Source organism: Pezoporus wallicus, unplaced genomic scaffold, assembly GCF_028554395.1.
Source record: "Pezoporus wallicus isolate ANWC-B61680 ecotype Strahan unplaced genomic scaffold, APGP_CSIRO_Pwel_v1 contig_6354, whole genome shotgun sequence".
Lineage (NCBI taxonomy): Eukaryota > Metazoa > Chordata > Aves > Psittaciformes > Psittacidae > Pezoporus > Pezoporus wallicus.
Genome location: NW_026638688.1, coordinates 3,009,054 through 3,028,006, shown reverse-complemented (window position 1 = coordinate 3,028,006; position 18,953 = coordinate 3,009,054). Strand labels below are relative to the sequence as shown.

The 18,953-nt window shown below is 56.4% G+C and overlaps 3 protein-coding genes across 3 annotated transcripts; all 3 read right to left on the bottom strand.

The window, feature by feature from the left end:
* Positions 1–218: 218 nt before the first annotated feature.
* LOC130600530 (tubulin monoglycylase TTLL3-like) lies at positions 219–13,487 on the bottom strand. Its single transcript, XM_057411945.1, is given in 14 exon segments — positions 219–365; positions 677–951; positions 7,743–7,897; positions 7,976–8,222; positions 8,308–8,456; positions 8,517–8,571; positions 8,875–8,961; positions 9,057–9,171; positions 10,385–10,513; positions 10,624–10,803; positions 10,852–10,950; positions 11,040–11,122; positions 12,827–13,040; positions 13,194–13,487. Coding segments are annotated over 14 exon segments (2,229 nt in total).
* A 645-nt stretch (positions 13,488–14,132) lies between these two features.
* Positions 14,133–16,006, bottom strand: LOC130600529 (tubulin monoglycylase TTLL3-like). Its single transcript, XM_057411944.1, is given in 7 exon segments — positions 14,133–14,279; positions 14,594–14,871; positions 14,954–15,243; positions 15,324–15,388; positions 15,390–15,482; positions 15,614–15,744; positions 15,841–16,006. Coding segments are annotated over 7 exon segments (1,170 nt in total).
* Positions 16,007–16,039: 33 nt separating this feature from the next.
* On the bottom strand, positions 16,040–16,702 carry LOC130600528 (uncharacterized). The gene has a single exon (XM_057411943.1). It carries the CDS (start codon positions 16,700–16,702, stop codon positions 16,040–16,042), a length of 663 nt encoding a protein of 220 aa, XP_057267926.1.
* Positions 16,703–18,953: the final 2,251 nt, after the last annotated feature.

The following is an 18,953-nucleotide window of genomic DNA, read 5'->3' as shown; positions in this document are numbered from 1 at the left end:
CTCCCTGGGAAGCTTGGACTCTATCGAGGGCTTGGTGACTGTAGGACGTGTGGTGACCATAAATGGCTTAGGTACCACTGGAGGCCTGGTCTCTATAGATTGCTTAGTGACCATGGGCTGATGGCTGTAAGTGGTTTGGCCACCACAGGAGGCTTTGGTACCACGAGTGACATGGGCACCACAGATGATTTGGTGTTCATAAGTGGTTTAGGCCACCACTAGTGACTTGGGCACCACCGGGTAGACAAGAGGCAGGGTGGTGGGGAGTTTGTCCTGGGTTGCTGTTTTTGCAGCTGGGGCTTCATTAGCGAGTACACTTCCACCACCAGCTTCAGTCCCAGGCAGGGAGGCACTGGCACGATGGGCTGCAGGGAGATATTGAAACAACTGGGTTGGAAAACAGCTTAAGATCATCAAGTCCAACTGTTCCCCACCACTGCCAAGGCCACTTCTAACTCACGCTGTTAAGGGCCTTTTCTACACAGGTTTTGAACCCCTCCATGGACAGTGACCTCCTTCTTCCCTGGGCAGCTTGTTCCAATTCTTGACTGCCCCTTTGGGGGAGGTAATTGTTCCTAATCCCCAGTCTAAACCTCCCCTGCTGTAGCTTGAGGCTTTTTTTTTCTTGTTCCTTGGGAGCAGAGAGCAGCCTATCCCACAGCCCCTCCAAACCCACCTCTTTGTAGATGAGTTCAAAGGCTCCAGTGGAGCAGCCGGGGTTCCCCCTGTGGTCCAGGACCACACGCAGTATGTCACGCTGGACGGCAGCGCAGAGCTGTCGGGTCACTGCTGAGCAGGGCGCTATGGTGGGACTGACGTTGATCTCTGGCAGCCACGGCTGGCAATCCTCCCCGAACATGAAATCGGCCCCGTAGAGCTCGAAGCTGCTCTTGCGGTCCCTCACCAGCTCCCAGCCCCTGTGCAGCGCAGCCACCACCGCCTCCTTCATGCCTGGCAGTCACGTTCCCCCAGGCCTCCGTGTGCCCCACTTGATGCAGGTGAAGCTGCAACTGGTGGCTGGACCATATCAAGTCACAGGGTAGTTTCCCAGGCAGCTCCAGGATCTCCTCCAGCCGTGCCGAGCAGGTGATGCCTGTGAGCGGGGACACATGGTGCCGGTGAGACCCCTCCTCACCAGGAAGCCTGTGCCCAAACCCCATTTTCCCCTTGCCTTCACCTCTACCAGGGGACATAGCTCCGGGCTTGATTATCCACAGATTGTGAAGGCCCTCCGTGTGGAGCTGGGGCAGCCGCTCCTGCAGCTTCTGCAGCAGTGCCCTGCACTGTTTCAGCTGAGGAATGCTTGGCTCCAGCCTCGCCTGCTCGCTGCAGGGTGGTGACACGGGGGGCTCAGCACCAGCACTGCCATGCTGCGTGGCCCCCCAACCCCATTCCGCCCCACACGCACTTCACCACACGGTAGTACTCATGCAGGAAGCAGTCCGTCGGTGACACGGAGCACTGGGGAGTCCCTGTCAATGTCTGTGTGCTCCAGCCTGTCCAGCTGCAATCTGCAGACCTGCAGTGCTTTCTCCAGCATATCTGGGTGATGGGGATGCTGGACCTGCTGGAAGTGGCATAGACTGAGGGGCATGGCTGCTGGCTACCCTTGGGATTCTTGGCTTTGGGTGCATCAGGGTCCCAAGCCACAGCGCCAGGCAGAGGCTCAGCCCACAGCCATGGCCCTGAGCTCCTCACCATCCCCACCAGGCCCATCTCCACACACTCAGCTGCCCCCTTGCCAGGTGACTCCATCCCCCCTTGCATGATGCCAGGCTTCTCCACAGCCAGTTTGAGCAGGCTGTGAGCTGCTGTCAGGCGGAAATCCTCTACAAAGGTTTTCTGTTGTCCTCACCCTCTCCTGCCCAGGACACAGGGTACATGGGATTTGGCACGGGTGGCAGAAGGGCAACAGCTCTAGCTCACCGATGAAGGCTTGGTGTTCGTCCCCGAGCCCGTAGCACCTTGGGAAGAAGGTGGTGGGATCCGCCTGGTAGAATGAGGGCAGGGTTTGGAGGTTGACACACAGCCCCTCCTCTGTAGATGGACAAGGGTGGCAGTCAGTGCTGGACCCGCTGCCACCCCTGTTCATCCCCAGGACTGCATCCTCGGTGTCTCCAGGCTCTCACCTTGGTGGTGAAGGCTCCAGTGCCGGTGAAGTGGTTTACCATTTGGTGGTTCAGTAGCTGCCAGTAGTGCACAGCACTTCCCCACCTCATCCAGGTGAATGTGGGCATGTGGTCTCCCACCATGGAGGACTACGGGTGGGACAGAGACAACTTGAGGCCTAGGCCCTTCAGGTAGCTTGGTGTCTGTAAGTGGTTTAGACCACTGGAGGCCAGGGCACTTCTGGCGGCTTGGGTTCTGTTGGTGGCATGGTTACTCTAGGACTCTTGGTGACCATAAGTTTTTCACGTACCACTGGAGGCCTCGGTACCACATTAGGCTTTGTGTCCCTACGTGATTTGGGGACCACAGGAGGCCTGGGCACTGCAGGAGGCTTGGGCTCTATAGGGGGCATGGTGACTCTAGGACGCTTGGTAACCGTAAGTGGTTTAGGCACAGCTGGAGGCCTCGGCACCACAGTAGGCTCAGTGTCCGTAAGTGGTTTGGCCACCACTGGAGGTCTGGGCAAATCAGTAGTCTTGAGGACCATGGGAGGCTTGGTGTCCGTAAATGGTCTGGAGAGCACTTGTGGCTTGGGCACCGCAGGGAACTTGTTGTCCGTAATTGCTTTTGAGACCACTGGAGGCCTGGGCAATGCAGGAGGCTTGGGTTCTACAGGGGGCATGGTGGCTCTAGGACTCTTGGTGACCATAAGTGGTTTACGCACCACTGGAGGCCATCTGCACCACAGTAGGCTTGGTGATCATAATATCATAAGTGCTTTGGCCACCATTGGAGGTACTGGGCACTGCAGTAGTCTTGAGCAACAAGGGAGGTTTGGTGTCTGTAAGTGGGTTGGAGACTACTTGAAGCCTGTGTACTGCAGGGACCTTGGTGTCTGTAAGTGGTTTAGAGACCACTGGAGGCCTGGGCACTGCAAGAGGCTTGGGCTCTATTGGGGGCATGGTGACTCTAGGAGGTTTGGTGACCGTAACTTCTTAGGCACCACTGAAGGCCTCAGCACCACAGTAGGCTTGGTGTCCGTAAGTGGTCTGGCCACCACTGGAGGCCTGTTTACCGCAGGACGCTTGGACTCTATAGGGTGTCTGGTGACTGTAGGACACTTGTTGCCGTAAGTGGTTTACGTATAACTGGAGTCCTCGGCACCGCAGTAGGCTTGGTGACCATAAGTGATTTGGCTGTCACTGGAGGTCTGGTCACTTAATAGTCTTGAGCACCGTGGGAGGCTTGGTGTCTATAAGTGGGTTTAAGGCCACTTGAGGTCTGGGCACTACAGGTACCTTCGTTCCTGGAAGTAGTTTAGAGACCATTGGAGGCCTGGGCACTGCAGGAGGCTTGTGCTCTATAGGAGGCATGGTAACTCTAGGACTCTCAATGACCTTAAGTGGTTTACGCACTGCTGGAGGCCTCGGCACCACAGTAGGCTCGGTGTCCCTGTGGTGTGGCCACCACTGCAGGCCTGGGCAACACACTAGTCTTGAGCAGCATGGGAGGCTTGTTGTCTGTAAGTGGTCTGGAGAGCACTTGTAGCTTGGGCACCGCAGGTAACTTGGTGCCCGTAAGTGGTGTGGAGAGCACTTGTGGCTTGGGCACCGCAGGTAACTTGGTGTCCGTAACTGCTTTTGAGACCGCTGGAGGCCTGGGCAACGCAGGAGGCTTGGGTTCTACAGGGGGCATGGTGACTCTAGGACTCTTGGTGACCATAAGTGGTTTACCCACCACTGGAGGCCATCTGCACCGCAGTAGGCTTGGTGATCGTAAGTGCTTTGGCCACCACTGAAGGTCTGGGCACTGCAGTAGTCTTGAGCACCATGGGACGCTTGGTGTCTATAAGTGGGCTGGAGACTACTTGAGGCCTGTGCACCGCAGGTACCTTGGTGTCTGTAATTGGTTTAGAGACCACTGGAGGCCTGGGCAATGCAGGAGGCTTGGGCTCTGTAGGAGGCATGGTGACTCTAGGACTTTTGGTGACCTTAAGTTCTTTAGGCACCACTGAAGGCCTCAGCATCACAGCAGGCTCGGTGTTCGTAAGTGGTCTGGCCAACACTGGAGGCCTGTTTACCACGGTAGTCCTGAGCACCATGGGAGGCTTGGTGTCTGTAAGTGGGTTGGAGAGCACTTGTGGCCTGGGCCCCGCAGGACGCTAGGCCTCTGTCTGGTTCTTGGTGACTGTAGGACACTTGTTGACCATAAGTGGTTTACGTATAATTGGAGGCTTCGGCGCTACAGTAGGCTTTGTGTCTGTGATTTGGAGATTAGTGGAGGCCTGGCCACTGCAGGAGGCTTGGGTTCCATAGAAGGTCATGGCGACTCTAGGACTCTTTGTGACCGTAAGTGGTTTACTCACCACTGGAGGCCTCGGCAATGCAGAAGGCTTAGTCACCGTAAGTGGTTTGGCCACCATTGGAGGTCTTGGGCACTGCAGTAGTCTTGAGCACCATGGGAGGCTTGGTGTTTGTAAGTGGGCTGGAGAGCACTTGTGGGCTGGGCACCGCAGGTAACTTGGTGCCCATAAGTGGTATGCCCACTTGCGGCTTAGGCACAGCAGGCAACTTGGTGTCTGTTTTAGAGACCACTGGAGGCCTGGACACTGCAGGATGCTTGTGCTCTGTAGGAGGCATGGTGACTCTAGGACGTTTGGTGACAATAAGTTGTTTACACACCACTGAAGGCCTGGGCACCACAGTAGGCTTAGTGTTCGTAAGTGGTTTGGCCACCACTGGAGGCCTGGGCACTATAGTAGTCTTGACAGCCATGGTAGGCATGGTGTCCTTGAGTGGGCTGGAGAGCACTTGTGGGCTGGACACTGCGGGATGCTTGGGCTCTGTAGGAGGCATGGTGACTCTAGGACACTTGGTGACCCTAAGTGGTTTACGTATAACTGGAGGCCTCGGCAGCACAGTAGGCTTGGTGACCATGATTTGGCCACCGTTGGAGGTCTGGTCACTGCAGTAGTCTTGTGCACCATGGGAGGCTTGGTGTCTGTAAGTGGGTTGTAGAACAATTGAGGCCTGGGCACTGCAGGTGCCTTGGTGTCTTCGTGGTTTAGAGACCACTGGGGAGATGGGCAGTGCAGGAGACTTGGGCTCTGTAGGAGGCATGGTGACTCTAGGATGCTTGGTGACCGTAAGTTCTTCAGGCACCACTGAAGGCCTCAGCACCACAGTAGGCTGGGTGTCCATAAGTGCTTTGGCCACCACTGGAGGCCTGTTTACCGCAGGACGCTTGGACTCTGTGTGGTGACTGTAGGACACTTGTTGACTGCAAGTGGTTTACGTATAACTGGAAGTCTCAGCACCACGGTAGGCTTGGTGACCATAAGTGATTTGGCTGCCATTGGAGGTCTGGTCACTGCAGTAGTCTTGAGCACCATGGGAGGCTTGGTGTCTAGAAGTGGTTTTGAGACCACTGGAGGCCTGGGCAATGCAGGAGGCTTGGGTTCTATAGGAGGCATGGTGACTCTAGGACTCTTGGTGACCATAAGTGGTTTACACACCACTGGAGGCCATCTGCACCACAGTAGGCTTGGTGACCATAAGTGCTTTGGCCACCATTGGAGGTCTGGGCACTGCAGTAGTCTCGAGCACCATGGGAGGCTTGGTGTCTATAAGTGGGATGGAGAACAGTTGAGGCCTGTGCACTGCAGGTACCTTGGTGTCTGTAACTGGTTTAGAGACCACTGGGGAGCTGGGCACTGCAGGAGGCTTGGGCTCTAGGAGGCATGGTTACTCTAGGAGACTTGGTGACCATAAGTTGTTTAGGCACCACTGAAGGCCTCGGCACCACATTATCCTCGCTGTCCATAAGTGGTTTGGTCACCACTGGAGGCCTGTTTACCACAGTAGTCTTGACCACCATGAGAAGCTTGGTGTTCTTAAGTGGGCTGGAGTCCATTGGAGGCCTGGGCACCGCAGGACGCTTGAGCTCTCTGGGGTGTGTGGTGACTGTAGGTCACTTGTTGACCATAAGCAGTTTACGTATCATTGCAGGCCTCGGCACTACAGCAGGCTTCCTGTCCGTGCGCTGGAGGCTACTGGAGGCCTGGGCAATGCAGGAGGCTTGGGCTCTATAGGGGGCATGGTGACTCTAGGATGCTTGGTAGCCATAAGTGGTTTATGCACAACAGGAGGCCTCGGCACCACAGTAGGCTTGGGTTCCTAGTGGTTTTTCCAGCACCGGAGGCCTGGCACTGCAGTGGTCTTGAGCTCGATGGGAGGCTTGGTGTCTGTAAGTGGGCTGGAGACCACTTGAGGCTTGGGCACCGCAGGTAACTTGGTATCCGTGTTTTGGAGACCACTGGAGGCCTGTGCACCGCAGGAGACTTGCAATCTGTGGTTTGCTTGGTGACTCTAGGACGCTTAGTGACCATAAGTGATTTGTCCACGGGTTACTTGGGCACCACAGGTGATTTGGTCTTCATAAGTGGTTTGGCCACCAAAAGTGACTTGGGCGCCACCGGGAAGACAAGAGTCAGGATGGCAGGGAGTTTGTTCTGGGGTTGTTGTTCTTGCAGCTGGGGCTTCATTAGTGAGTAGCCTTCCAAGAGCAGCTTCAGTCCCAGGCAGGGAGGCACGGGCACGGTTGCCTGCAGGGAGACATTGAAACAACTGGGTTGGAAAAGAGCTTAAGATCATCAAATCCAACTGTTCCCCAGCGCTTGCAAATTCACCCCTAACTCGTGTCATTAAGGGCCTTGTCTACACAGGTTTTGAACCCCTCCATGGACTTTGACTTCCTTTTTCCCTCGGCAGCTTGTTCCAATGCCTGATCACCCCTTTGGGGGAAGTTAATTGTTCCTAATCCCGTCTAAACCTCCCCTGCTGTAGCTTGAGGCTTTTTTTCTTTTCTATTGCTTGTTCCTTGAGAGCAGAGAGCAGCCTATCCTACAGCCCCTCCAAACCCACCTCTTTGTAGACGAGTTCAAAGGCTCCAGTGGAGCAGCTGAGGTTCTCCCTGTGGTCCAGGATCACACGCAGTATGTCAGGCTGGACGGCAGCGCAGAGACACAGAGTCATTCTTTGTTGGGGTGGTGATTGGAGGGACGTCAGGGTCAGTCAGTGGTGACCTGAGGACAGTTCTGCTGCTGCTGCTGGCTTTTCCATGACTTTGTATTCTGCTGATGATCATGACAGCACCTATCTTCTTTTTAAAGTCCAGATTGGTGGAGATGGGCATCTAGCTGATGGGCTATAAACGTGTTATATAGCAGGCGACAGCATATAATACGAGTTCATTGGCTGTTTTTCCCCCACATTAAATAAAAGCTCCTGAGATACACAGTGGACTTCTCCATCTTCCCGCATTACCCGCCAAGTATATCTGGGTCCCTGAGCAAAAGCAATCCCACGAGTAGGTTTGCCTTTACCTAAGCAGGAATAACCCAGACTTTCTTCCCCAGCAAATTCTTTATGTTTACCACAGGAACTTTATCCCCCTCTACAGTACATAAAAGTTCTGATTGGGCTGGGCCAGCCCTGTTGGCATATCTTCTGGTGGTGACCAACCTGGTGGCTTTTGGTAGGCATGTATCCTCACGTTTGAAAGTCCCACCACCCATTGCTCTCAGTGTAGTTTTTAAGAGCACGTTTTAAGAGCCACCACTGCCTCCTCCATGCCTGGCACAGTCAGGTTCTACCAGGCCTCCGTGTGCCCCACTTGCTGCAGGTGAAGCTGCAACTGGTGGCTGGACCATATCAAGTCACAGGGTAGTTTGGGGCCTGCAGCCTGCCTCCACTGCTTCTGGATGGACACCTTGCAGAGGTGCTGGAAGCTGGTGTGGGGAGAGCAGAGATGGGTCAACAGGGTGCTGGGGTGTGGGGTGTGCTGTGCCAGGGTGGGGGGCACTCACGCGTGTAGGTGGCTCAGGGAGAAGGGCTGGGAGCAGAAGTGCACGTAGCTGTCCCGGTACAACCATATGGTCAGCGGGTTCCAGTCAGTCACCAGGATCCATTGCCGCAGGTCAATCTTGGTGCCGAAGATGAGCAGCGGCCGCTCCACGTATTTCTGTACTATCCATTGTCCTGGCTGCGCTGAGGGCGCTGTGGGTTTCCCAGGCAGCTCCAGGATCTCCTCCAGCCGTGCCGAGCAGGTGATGCCTGTGAGCGGGGACACACGGTGCCGGTGAGACCCCCTCCTCACCAGGAAGCCTGTGCCCAAACCCCATTTTCCCCTTGCCTTCACCTCTACCACGGGACATAGCTCCAGGCTTGATTATCCACAGTTTGTGAATGCCCTCCACGTGCAGCTGGGGCAGCCGCTCCTGCAGCTTCTGCAGCAGTGCCCTGCACTGTTTCAGCTGAGGAATGCTTGGCTCCAGCCTTGCCTGCTCGCTACAGGGTGTTGAAACGTGTGCTCACCACCAGCACTGCCATGCTGCGTGGCCCCCCCACCTCATCTCGCCGCCCACGCACTTCACCACACGGTAGTACTCGTGCAGAAGCAGTCCTGGACGGTGACATGGAGCAGTGGGGAGTCCCTGTCAACTTCTGTGCGCTCCAGCCTGTCCAGCTGCAATCTGCAGACCTGCAGCACTTTCTCCAGCAGCTCAGGGGGTGATGGGAATGCTGGACCTGCTGGAAGTGGCATGGACTGAGGGGCATGGCTGCTGGCTACCCTTGGGATGCTTGGCTTTGGGTGCATCAGGGTCCCAAGGCACAGCCCCAAGCAGAGGCTCAGCCCACAGCCACGACCCTGAGCTCCTCACCATCCCTACCAGGCCCATCTCCACACACTCCCCTGCCCCCTTGCCAGGTGACTCCATCACTCCTGGCACGATCCCAATCTTCTCCACAGCCAGTTTGAGCAGGCTGTGAGCTGCTGTCAGGCGGAAATCCTCTGCAAAGGATTTGTGTAGTCCTCACCCAGGCCTGCCCAGGACACAGGATACATGGGATATGGCAGGGGGCAGAAGGGCAGCAGCCCCAGCTCACCGATGAAGGCTTGATGTTCATCTTCATCCCCGAGCTGGTAGCACCTTGGGAAGAAGGTGGTGGGATCTGCTTGGTAGAACGAGGGCAGGTTTTGGAGGTTGACACACAGCTCCTCCTGTATTGATGGACAAGGGTGGCAGTCAGTGCTGGACCTGCCGCCACCCCTGTTCATCCCCAGCACTGCATCCTCGGCGTCTCCAGACTCTCACCTTGGTGGTGAAGGCTCCAGTGCCGTTGAAGTGGTGTACCATTTGGTGGTCCTGGAGCTGCCAGTAGCTTATGGCACTTCCCCGGCTCATCCAGATGAATGTGGGCATGCGGTCTCGCACCATGGAGGATCACGGGAGCGACAGAGGGGACCAGAGTCAGCTGAGGAGTCCTCATCCCAGCCTCACCACCCAGCCCAGGCTGTGCCCTGCGGAGTCCAGCCCAGGCCCAAGCGCTTCCCCTCTCCCTGTGGGGACCGAGGTGGGGCCCAGCACATGGAACTCCCCAGCCCCTGCACCAGCCCTGGCCTCTGCACTGGCTTCACTGACCTGAAGGTGGACAAACACCAGCCCTCCTGTGTCATAGGTCGCCTGGAGCAGCCAGGTGAGGCATCCAACGGCCCGGCGCGTTACATGCCCCCGCCTTAGGTACCAGGAGCTCTATGGGCCCCGGGCACTGCAAGCCAAGAGAAGAGAGGCAGCTGTGAGCCCCTGTGTGCCCCGGGGCCATGGGGCTGCGTCCCCAGTGGCTGTTGCCAGGCCCCTCACCGTGCTCTTGGCATCTCAAACCCAGCCCTTCCCCAGCACAGGGGGTGCAAGCAACCTGGGGCATCCTCCTGCCCTGTCCCTGAGAGGGTCTTGGGCACAATGGCACCGCTGTTCCCACAGATGAGACTGGGGGCTCTGGGCACAAAAGGCACTCTGGTGAGGCCCGCACCCCGCTCCCAAAATCCCAACATGAGGGATCTGCCTTTTCCCATTCTAGATCCTCAGGTTCTCAAGGAATTCCTCCTCCACAATGCAGGCCCTGGTGTTGACAGACAGCTTCATCTTGCTGATTTTCTTGTGGATCTCCTCCATGAAGCGGACGACAAAGTCCACCAGCTTGTGCTTGTTACAGATGAACACAGCACAATACCCACTCCTTATTCCATGCCATTTACATCATGCTCAGATCGCACATTTTTCAATGTATTGTTGCTTTTGTCTCATGTGTATATATATATATATATATATATATGCACACACAGCCCCTCCTGTGTAGATGGGCCAGTCAGTGCTGGAACCGCCGCCACCCCGTTCATCCCCTGCACTGCATCCTCGAAATTTCCAGGCTCTCACCTTGGTGGTGAAGGCTCCAGTGCCCTTGAAGTGGTGTACCATTTGGTGGTCCTGGAGCTGCCAGTAGCTTACGGCACTTCCCCGGCTCATCCAGATGAATGTGGGCATGCGGTCTCGCACCATGGAGGATCACGGGAGCGACAGAGGGGACCAGAGTCAGCTGAGGAGTCCTCATCCCAGCCTCACCACCCAGCCCAGGCTGTGCCCTGCGGAGTCCAGCCCTGCCCCTCTCCACTAACCATGATGTCCTGGATGCCATCAGGGTCCTCAGCATACCACGGGACCTCCTCCTGCTCTTTCTCCTCCTCCTCCTCCTCCTCCAAGATCTTGACCCAGCACTGAGTCCAACAGGATGCCGACCTTGGCTCTGGATGGAGCGCTGCCTCCCACTGCTCCTCACCACTGCCATCCTCCTGCTTCTCCTCCAGCTGCTTTTTGGTGTCCTGCTGCACTGAGCGAGTGCCCACCTTGATGGTGGTGGAGAACTTCCCCTCCACCCAGCCTCGTGCCCGCAGCAGCTTGCGCATCACAGGGTAGGGGCCCTGCACTGAGAAGATCTTTTTCTCCTGGGGAAGGACACAAGCGCTCAGCCATAAATGCAACAGGCGCATGTTCATGGCATGTTGTGGGGTGTGTGTGTGTAATCGGGTCCCACCTTGATGGCCTCCTTCACATGCTGTCTGGCCCTCTTCAGCAGCTCCTTGTTGACAGAGGGCTGCTGCTTGGTGCTGGCAGGAGCTGTTAAGGACAAGCCAGGCTGAGCTGCTGGCCCTGTGTCCCCAGTCCCATGGCTTCTGGAGAAGGCCCATGTTGTCCGTAGTCTTTCTTTTGTTTGGAGTGTACCTACTGAATCCATTCCTGTTATCTTTCACATCCCTAGCCAAGTTTAACTGGGCCTTAGCTTCCTAAACAACATCCCTGTATTCTTCCCATGCTGCCTGTCCTTGCTTCCACCTTTGATAGGCCTCTTTTTTCCCTTGATGTTTCCTCAGCAGCTCCTTACCCAACCAAGGAGCTCTCCTGGCCCTCCTGCTGCACTTCCTTCTAGGGCTATATCCCATGGAACCTTATTAAGCAGGTTCCTGAAGAGGCCAAAGTCTGCTCTCTAGAAGTCCAGGGCAGTGAGCTTGCTGCGTGCTCTTCTCACTGTCCTGAGGATCTCGAACTCGACCATCTCATGATCGCTGCAATCAGGGCTGTCCTAGAGCGTCACATTTCCAACCGGCCCTTCCCTGTTTGTGAGCACGAGGTCAAGCATGGCACCTCTCCTTGTTGGCTCCTCTATTACTTGCGGGAGGAGGTTGTCTTCCGCACAATCGAGGAACCTCCTGGATTGCTTGTGCCGGGCCATACTGTCCCTCCAACAGATATCAGGGTGGTTGAAGTCCCCCATGAGGACAAGGGCCTGAGAGCATGAGGCTGTTCCTATTTCCCTACAGAGCGCTTTATCCAGAGAGTCCTCTTGATCGGGCAATCTGTAACCGATCCCCACAGTAATGTCTCCCATTACTGTTCTCCCTTTAACCCTGACCCACAAACTCTTTGTTGACTGATCAACTGTGCCGAGACAGAGTTCCACACCCTCAAAATCAAATCTCATGATCTAGATACCCAACCCCCTGACTATGGCACCACCCTTCTAACCATTTCTTAACCTGGCAAATCTGCTTAGCCTTTTTAAGGTCCTCCCCTTTATCCTGGGGAATTGATGAAAAGACTTTCTGAGCTCTAGAGCCCCTAACCACCTCTCCCAGGGCTCTGTAGTCCTTCTTAACGTTCTCTGGGCTGCTGCTATCTGTATCACTAGCACCCACATGGATCACTAGAAGTGGCTAATGGTCAGTGGGACTTACTAGAGCAGGCAGCCTCTCTGCAACATCCCTGATCCGTGTCCTTGGTAGGCAACACACCTCCCTTGAGACTGGGTCAGGCTGTGTGTGCCTCTGTCCCTTTCAAAGCAGTCTCCTCCTACTACGACCCTGCCGCTTTTTCCTGGGAGCACCAGTAGAGACATTCTTTACTAGTGCACCAGCCAGCTTGTTCCTGGTGCAAGTGTGTTTCCTCATTAGCCCCCTTCAGGACAGCAAAGCGGGTCTGGGCGGGGACATCAGATTTGGGAGGAAGCCCCTTCCTTTTACTTCTCCTTTTTGTGTTTTGTTGCTGTTTCCCAGCTTCCTGCGTTAACGGCCTCCTTTTTTCCTCCATGAGCCACAGTGGACGCTTGCGGCCCCTGCACAGTTTGGGCCTGGAGCAAGCAGTCCTGCTTCCTCCCAGCTTCCCTGACATCTTTCAGCCTCTTGGCAGCTCCCCGCAGCTCAGGGAGCACCGGGTGCAGCCCCGCCCGTAGTGCACCCTCCCCTCACCAGACCGGTGCAGGCACTCTCTGCACTCCGAGCTCTGCTCTGCACTCTCCCCTCTCATCTGCTCTGTCTGGGTGCCTACGCTGACCACCGCCGGGACACCCAGAGCACAGCTCCCAGACCGCGCCCAGCTCGTACGGCGAGCGCTCACCATCCCCCTCGCCTGCCCGCGCAAACTGGCTCGCCACGCCCTGTTTGCCGCGCTCCCTGAGGCGGGTTTTTAACCCCTCAGGGCTGGTGCCGCCCGTGCTGGCGCTGCCACTGTGAGTTTCTGCTCGCGTGAGCTGAGCTGCAGGCTCGTAGGCAAATCCTATCGAGGGCTTGAGGCTTCCTCAGGGGGCTCCCGCCGCTCTGAACTGAGGCTCCTGGACGCTGAGCTTCCCCCCGCGACGGTGCTGAAGGCGTCCTCTCTCGAGGACATGAGGGATCGGCCTCCTCCTGTTCCTGACCCTCAGGTTCTTAAGGAATTCTTCCCCCAAGATGTGGGCCCTGGTGTTGGCAGGCAGATTCATCTTGCTGATTTCCTTGTCTTCTATTGCTGCCACCACCCCCGAAGGGCATTTGAACACCATCCCTGAGTCAGTATAAAGTACTGCCCGCTTTCCGTGTTCAGCAATGTGCCAGGCGAGCTGGATGGCTTTCACCTCTGCAAACTGATTCCATTCACCCCCTTGGCTGGTGGGATGTGTGTCCCTGTGCGATGGTGGATTCTGGTTCAGGTAGGGGGAAGTGGTTACCGTCATGTTGTCCCACTTAGGGTGGGCAGGATGCTGTTCCCTTCTTCATGGCCTTATTGTTGCAGCTTTTCTGCCTGCTCCTGGGCGCTGCTTCATGTCTGCTGCCAGCAACACAGCTCTGCTGCCCAGGACACGCAGTCAGAGCTGTTGGTGGGACTGCATCTGGTTGAGTGGGTGCCCTGGTCAGGACAGTAGCCCCAGGCTTGCTCATAGTGGCCTGAACCCACTGGAGCAGGGGTTTTGGCTGTGGTGGTGCCTGGGGGGCAGAGCTGGAGAAGCGCAAGTGCAGTTGCGTCAGAGCAGCCGCCTTGACCTGTGCTTCTCCAGCCCGTGGGAGCTGAGTGGTTCTGCCCCACTTGGGCATCACAGGAGGCCTGGAGTCTGTAGGGGGATTGGTGACCATAGAACACGTGATGACCATAAGTGGTTTAGGCTCCCTGGGAAGCTTGGACTCTATCGAGGGCTTGGTGACTGTAGGACGTGTGGTGACCATAAATGGCTTAGGTACCACTGGAGGCCTGGTCTCTATAGATTGCTTAGTGACCATGGGCTGATGGCTGTAAGTGGTTTGGCCACCACAGGAGGCTTTGGTACCACGAGTGACATGGGCACCACAGATGATTTGGTGTTCATAAGTGGTTTAGGCCACCACTAGTGACTTGGGCACCACCGGGTAGACAAGAGGCAGGGTGGTGGGGAGTTTGTCCTGGGTTGCTGTTTTTGCAGCTGGGGCTTCATTAGCGAGTACACTTCCACCACCAGCTTCAGTCCCAGGCAGGGAGGCACTGGCACGATGGGCTGCAGGGAGATATTGAAACAACTGGGTTGGAAAACAGCTTAAGATCATCAAGTCCAACTGTTCCCCACCACTGCCAAGGCCACTTCTAACTCACGCTGTTAAGGGCCTTTTCTACACAGGTTTTGAACCCCTCCATGGACAGTGACCTCCTTCTTCCCTGGGCAGCTTGTTCCAATTCTTGACTGCCCCTTTGGGGGAGGTAATTGTTCCTAATCCCCAGTCTAAACCTCCCCTGCTGTAGCTTGAGGCTTTTTTTTTTCTCTTGTTCCTTGGGAGCAGAGAGCAGCCTATCCCACAGCCCCTCCAAACCCACCTCTTTGTAGATGAGTTCAAAGGCTCCAGTGGAGCAGCCGGGGTTCCCCCTGTGGTCCAGGACCACACGCAGTATGTCACGCTGGACGGCAGCGCAGAGCTGTCGGGTCACTGCTGAGCAGGGCGCTATGGTGGGACTGACGTTGATCTCTGGCAGCCACGGCTGGCAATCCTCCCCGAACATGAAATCGGCCCCGTAGAGCTCGAAGCTGCTCTTGCGGTCCCTCACCAGCTCCCAGCCCCTGTGCAGCGCAGCCACCACCGCCTCCTTCATGCCTGGCAGTCACGTTCCCCCAGGCCTCCGTGTGCCCCACTTGATGCAGGTGAAGCTGCAACTGGTGGCTGGACCATATCAAGTCACAGGGTAGTTTCCCAGGCAGCTCCAGGATCTCCTCCAGCCGTGCCGAGCAGGTGATGCCTGTGAGCGGGGACACATGGTGCCGGTGAGACCCCTCCTCACCAGGAAGCCTGTGCCCAAACCCCATTTTCCCCTTGCCTTCACCTCTACCAGGGGACATAGCTCCGGGCTTGATTATCCACAGATTGTGAAGGCCCTCCGTGTGGAGCTGGGGCAGCCGCTCCTGCAGCTTCTGCAGCAGTGCCCTGCACTGTTTCAGCTGAGGAATGCTTGGCTCCAGCCTCGCCTGCTCGCTGCAGGGTGGTGACACGGGGGCTCAGCACCAGCACTGCCATGCTGCGTGGCCCCCAACCCCATTCCGCCCCACACGCACTTCACCACACGGTAGTACTCATGCAGGAAGCAGTCCGTCGGTGACACGGAGCACTGGGGAGTCCCTGTCAATGTCTGTGTGCTCCAGCCTGTCCAGCTGCAATCTGCAGACCTGCAGTGCTTTCTCCAGCATATCTGGGTGATGGGGATGCTGGACCTGCTGGAAGTGGCATAGACTGAGGGGCATGGCTGCTGGCTACCCTTGGGATTCTTGGCTTTGGGTGCATCAGGGTCCCAAGCCACAGCGCCAGGCAGAGGCTCAGCCCACAGCCATGGCCCTGAGCTCCTCACCATCCCCACCAGGCCCATCTCCACACACTCAGCTGCCCCCTTGCCAGGTGACTCCATCCCCCCTTGCATGATGCCAGGCTTCTCCACAGCCAGTTTGAGCAGGCTGTGAGCTGCTGTCAGGCGGAAATCCTCTACAAAGGTTTTCTGTTGTCCTCACCCTCTCCTGCCCAGGACACAGGGTACATGGGATTTGGCAGGGGGGCAGAAGGGCAACAGCTCTAGCTCACCGATGAAGGCTTGGTGTTCGTCCCCGAGCCCGTAGCACCTTGGGAAGAAGGTGGTGGGATCCGCCTGGTAGAATGAGGGCAGGGTTTGGAGGTTGACACACAGCCCCTCCTCTGTAGATGGACAAGGGTGGCAGTCAGTGCTGGACCCGCTGCCACCCCTGTTCATCCCCAGGACTGCATCCTCGGTGTCTCCAGGCTCTCACCTTGGTGGTGAAGGCTCCAGTGCCGGTGGTTTACCATTTGGTGGTTCAGTAGCTGCCAGTAGTGCACAGCACTTCCCCGCCTCATCCAGATGAATGTGGGCATGTGGTCTCCCACCATGGAGGACTACGGGTGGGACAGAGACAACTTGAGGCCTAGGCCCTTCAGGTAGCTTGGTGTCTGTAAGTGGTTTAGAGACCACTGGAGGCCAGGGCACTTCTGGCGGCTTGGGTTCTGTTGGTGGCATGGTTACTCTAGGACTCTTGGTGACCATAAGTTTTTCACGTACCACTGGAGGCCTCGGTACCACGTTAGGCTTTGTGTCCCTACGTGATTTGGAGACCACAGGAGGCCTGGGCACTGCAGGAGGCTTGGGCTCTATAGGGGGCATGGTGACTCTAGGACGCTTGGTAACCGTAAGTGGTTTAGGCACAGCTGGAGGCCTCGGCACCACAGTAGGCTCAGTGTCCGTAAGTGGTTTGGCCACCACTGGAGGTCTGGGCAAATCAGTAGTCTTGAGGACCATGGGAGGCTTGGTGTCCGTAAATGGTCTGGAGAGCACTTGTGGCTTGGGCACCGCAGGGAACTTGTTGTCCGTAATTGCTTTTGAGACCACTGGAGGCCTGGGCAATGCAGGAGGCTTGGGTTCTACAGGGGGCATGGTGGCTCTAGGACTCTTGGTGACCATAAGTGGTTTACGCACCACTGGAGGCCATCTGCACCACAGTAGGCTTGGTGATCATAATATCATAAGTGCTTTGGCCACCATTGGAGGTACTGGGCACTGCAGTAGTCTTGAGCAACAAGGGAGGTTTGGTGTATATAAGTGGGTTGGAGACTACTTGAAGCCTGTGTGCTGCAGGGACCTTGGTGTCTGTAAGTGGTTTAGAGACCACTGGAGGCCTGGGCACTGCAGGAGGCTTGGGCCCTATTGGGGGCATGGTGACTCTAGGAGGTTTGGTGACCGTAACTTCTTAGGCACCACTGAAGGCCTCAGCACCACAGTAGGCTTGGTGTCCGTAAGTGGTCTGGCCACCACTGGAGGCCTGTTTACCGCAGGACGCTTGGACTCTATAGGGTGTCTGGTGACTGTAGGACACTTGTTGCCGTAAGTGGTTTACGTATAACTGGAGTCCTCGGCACCGCAGTAGGCTTGGTGACCATAAGTGATTTGGCTGTCACTGGAGGTCTGGTCACTTCAATAGTCTTGAGCACCGTGGGAGGCTTGGTGTCTATAAGTGGGTTTAAGGCCACTTGAGGTCTGGGCACTACAGGTACCTTCGTTCCTGGAAGTAGTTTAGAGACCATTGGAGGCCTGGGCACTGCAGGAGGCTTGTGCTCTATAGGAGGCATGGTAACTCTAGGACTTTTGGTGACCTTAAGTGGTTTACGCACTGCTGGAGGCCTCGGCACCACAGTAGGCTCGGTGTCCCTGTGGTGTGGCCACCACTGCAGGCCTGGGCAACACACTAGTCTTCAGCAGCATGGGCTTGTTGTCTGTAAGTGGTCTGGAGAGCACTTGTGGCTTGGGCACCGCAGGTAACTTGGTGCCCCTAAGTGGTCTGGAGAGCACTTGTGGCTTGGGCACCGCAGGTAACTTGGTGTCCGTAACTGCTTTTGAGACCACTGGAGGCCTGGGCAACGCAAGAGGCTTGGGTTCTACAGGGGGCATGGTGACTCTAGGACTCTTGGTGACCATAAGTGGTTTACGCACCACTGGAGGCCATCTGCACCACAGTAGGCTTGGTGATCGTAAGTGCTTTGGCCACCACTGAAGGTCTGGGCACTGCAGTAGTCTTGAGCACCATGGGACGCTTGGTGTCTATAAGTGGGCTGGAGACTACTTGAGGCCTGTGCACCACAGGTACCTTGGTGTCTGTAATTGGTTTAGAGACCACTGGAGGCCTGGGCACTGCAGGAGGCTTGGGCTCTGTAGGAGGCATGGTGACTCTAGGACTTTTGGTGACCATAAGTTCTTTAGGCACCACTGAAGGCCTCAGCATCACAGCAGGCTCGGTGTTCGTAAGTGGTCTGGCCAACACTGGAGGCCTGTTTACCACGGTAGTCCTGAGCACCATGGGAGGCTTGGTGTCTGTAAGTGGGCTGGAGAGCACTTGTGGCCTGGGCCCCGCAGGACGCTAGGCCTCTGTCTGGTTCTTGGTGACTGCAGGACACTTGTTGACCATAAGTGGTTTACGTGTATTTGAGGCTTCGGCACTACAGTAGGCTTTGTGTCTGTGATTTGGAGATTAGTGGAGGCCTGGCCACTGCAGGAGGCTTGGGTTCCATAGAAGGTCATGGCGACTCTAGGACTCTTTGTGACCGTAAGTGGTTTACTCACCACTGGAGGCCTCGGCAATGCAGAAGGCTTGGTCACCATAAGTGGTTTGGCCACCATTGGAGGTTTTGGGCACTGCAGTCGTCTTGAGCACCATGGGAGGCTTGGTGTTTGTAAGTGGGCTGGAGAGCACTTGTGGGCTGGGCACCGCAGGTAACTTGGTGCCCATAAGTGGTATGCCCACTTGCGGCTTAGGCACAGCAGGCAACTTGGTGTCTGTGTTTTAGAGACCACTGGAGGCCTGGACACTGCAGGATGCTTGTGCTCTGTAGGAGGCATGGTGACTCTAGGACGTTTGGTGACAATAAGTTGTTTACACACCACTGAAGGCCTGGGCACCACAGTAGGCTTAGTGTTCGTAAGTGGTTTGGCCACCACTGGAGGCCTGGGCACTATAGTAGTCTTGACAGCCATGGTAGGCATGGTGTCCTTGAGTGGGCTGGAGAGCACTTGTGGGCTGGACACTGCGGGATGTTTGGGCTCCGTAGGAGGCATGGTGACTCTAGGACACTTGGTGACCCTAAGTGGTTTACGTATAACTGGAGGCCTCGGCAGCACAGTAGGCTTGGTGACC

Bases quoted from the DNA above. Each gene is read 5' to 3' on its own strand.
- LOC130600528 (XM_057411943.1), bottom strand. From the start codon at position 16,702: ATGCCCCCTGTAGAACCCAAGCCTCCTGCATTGCCCAGGCCTCCAGTG.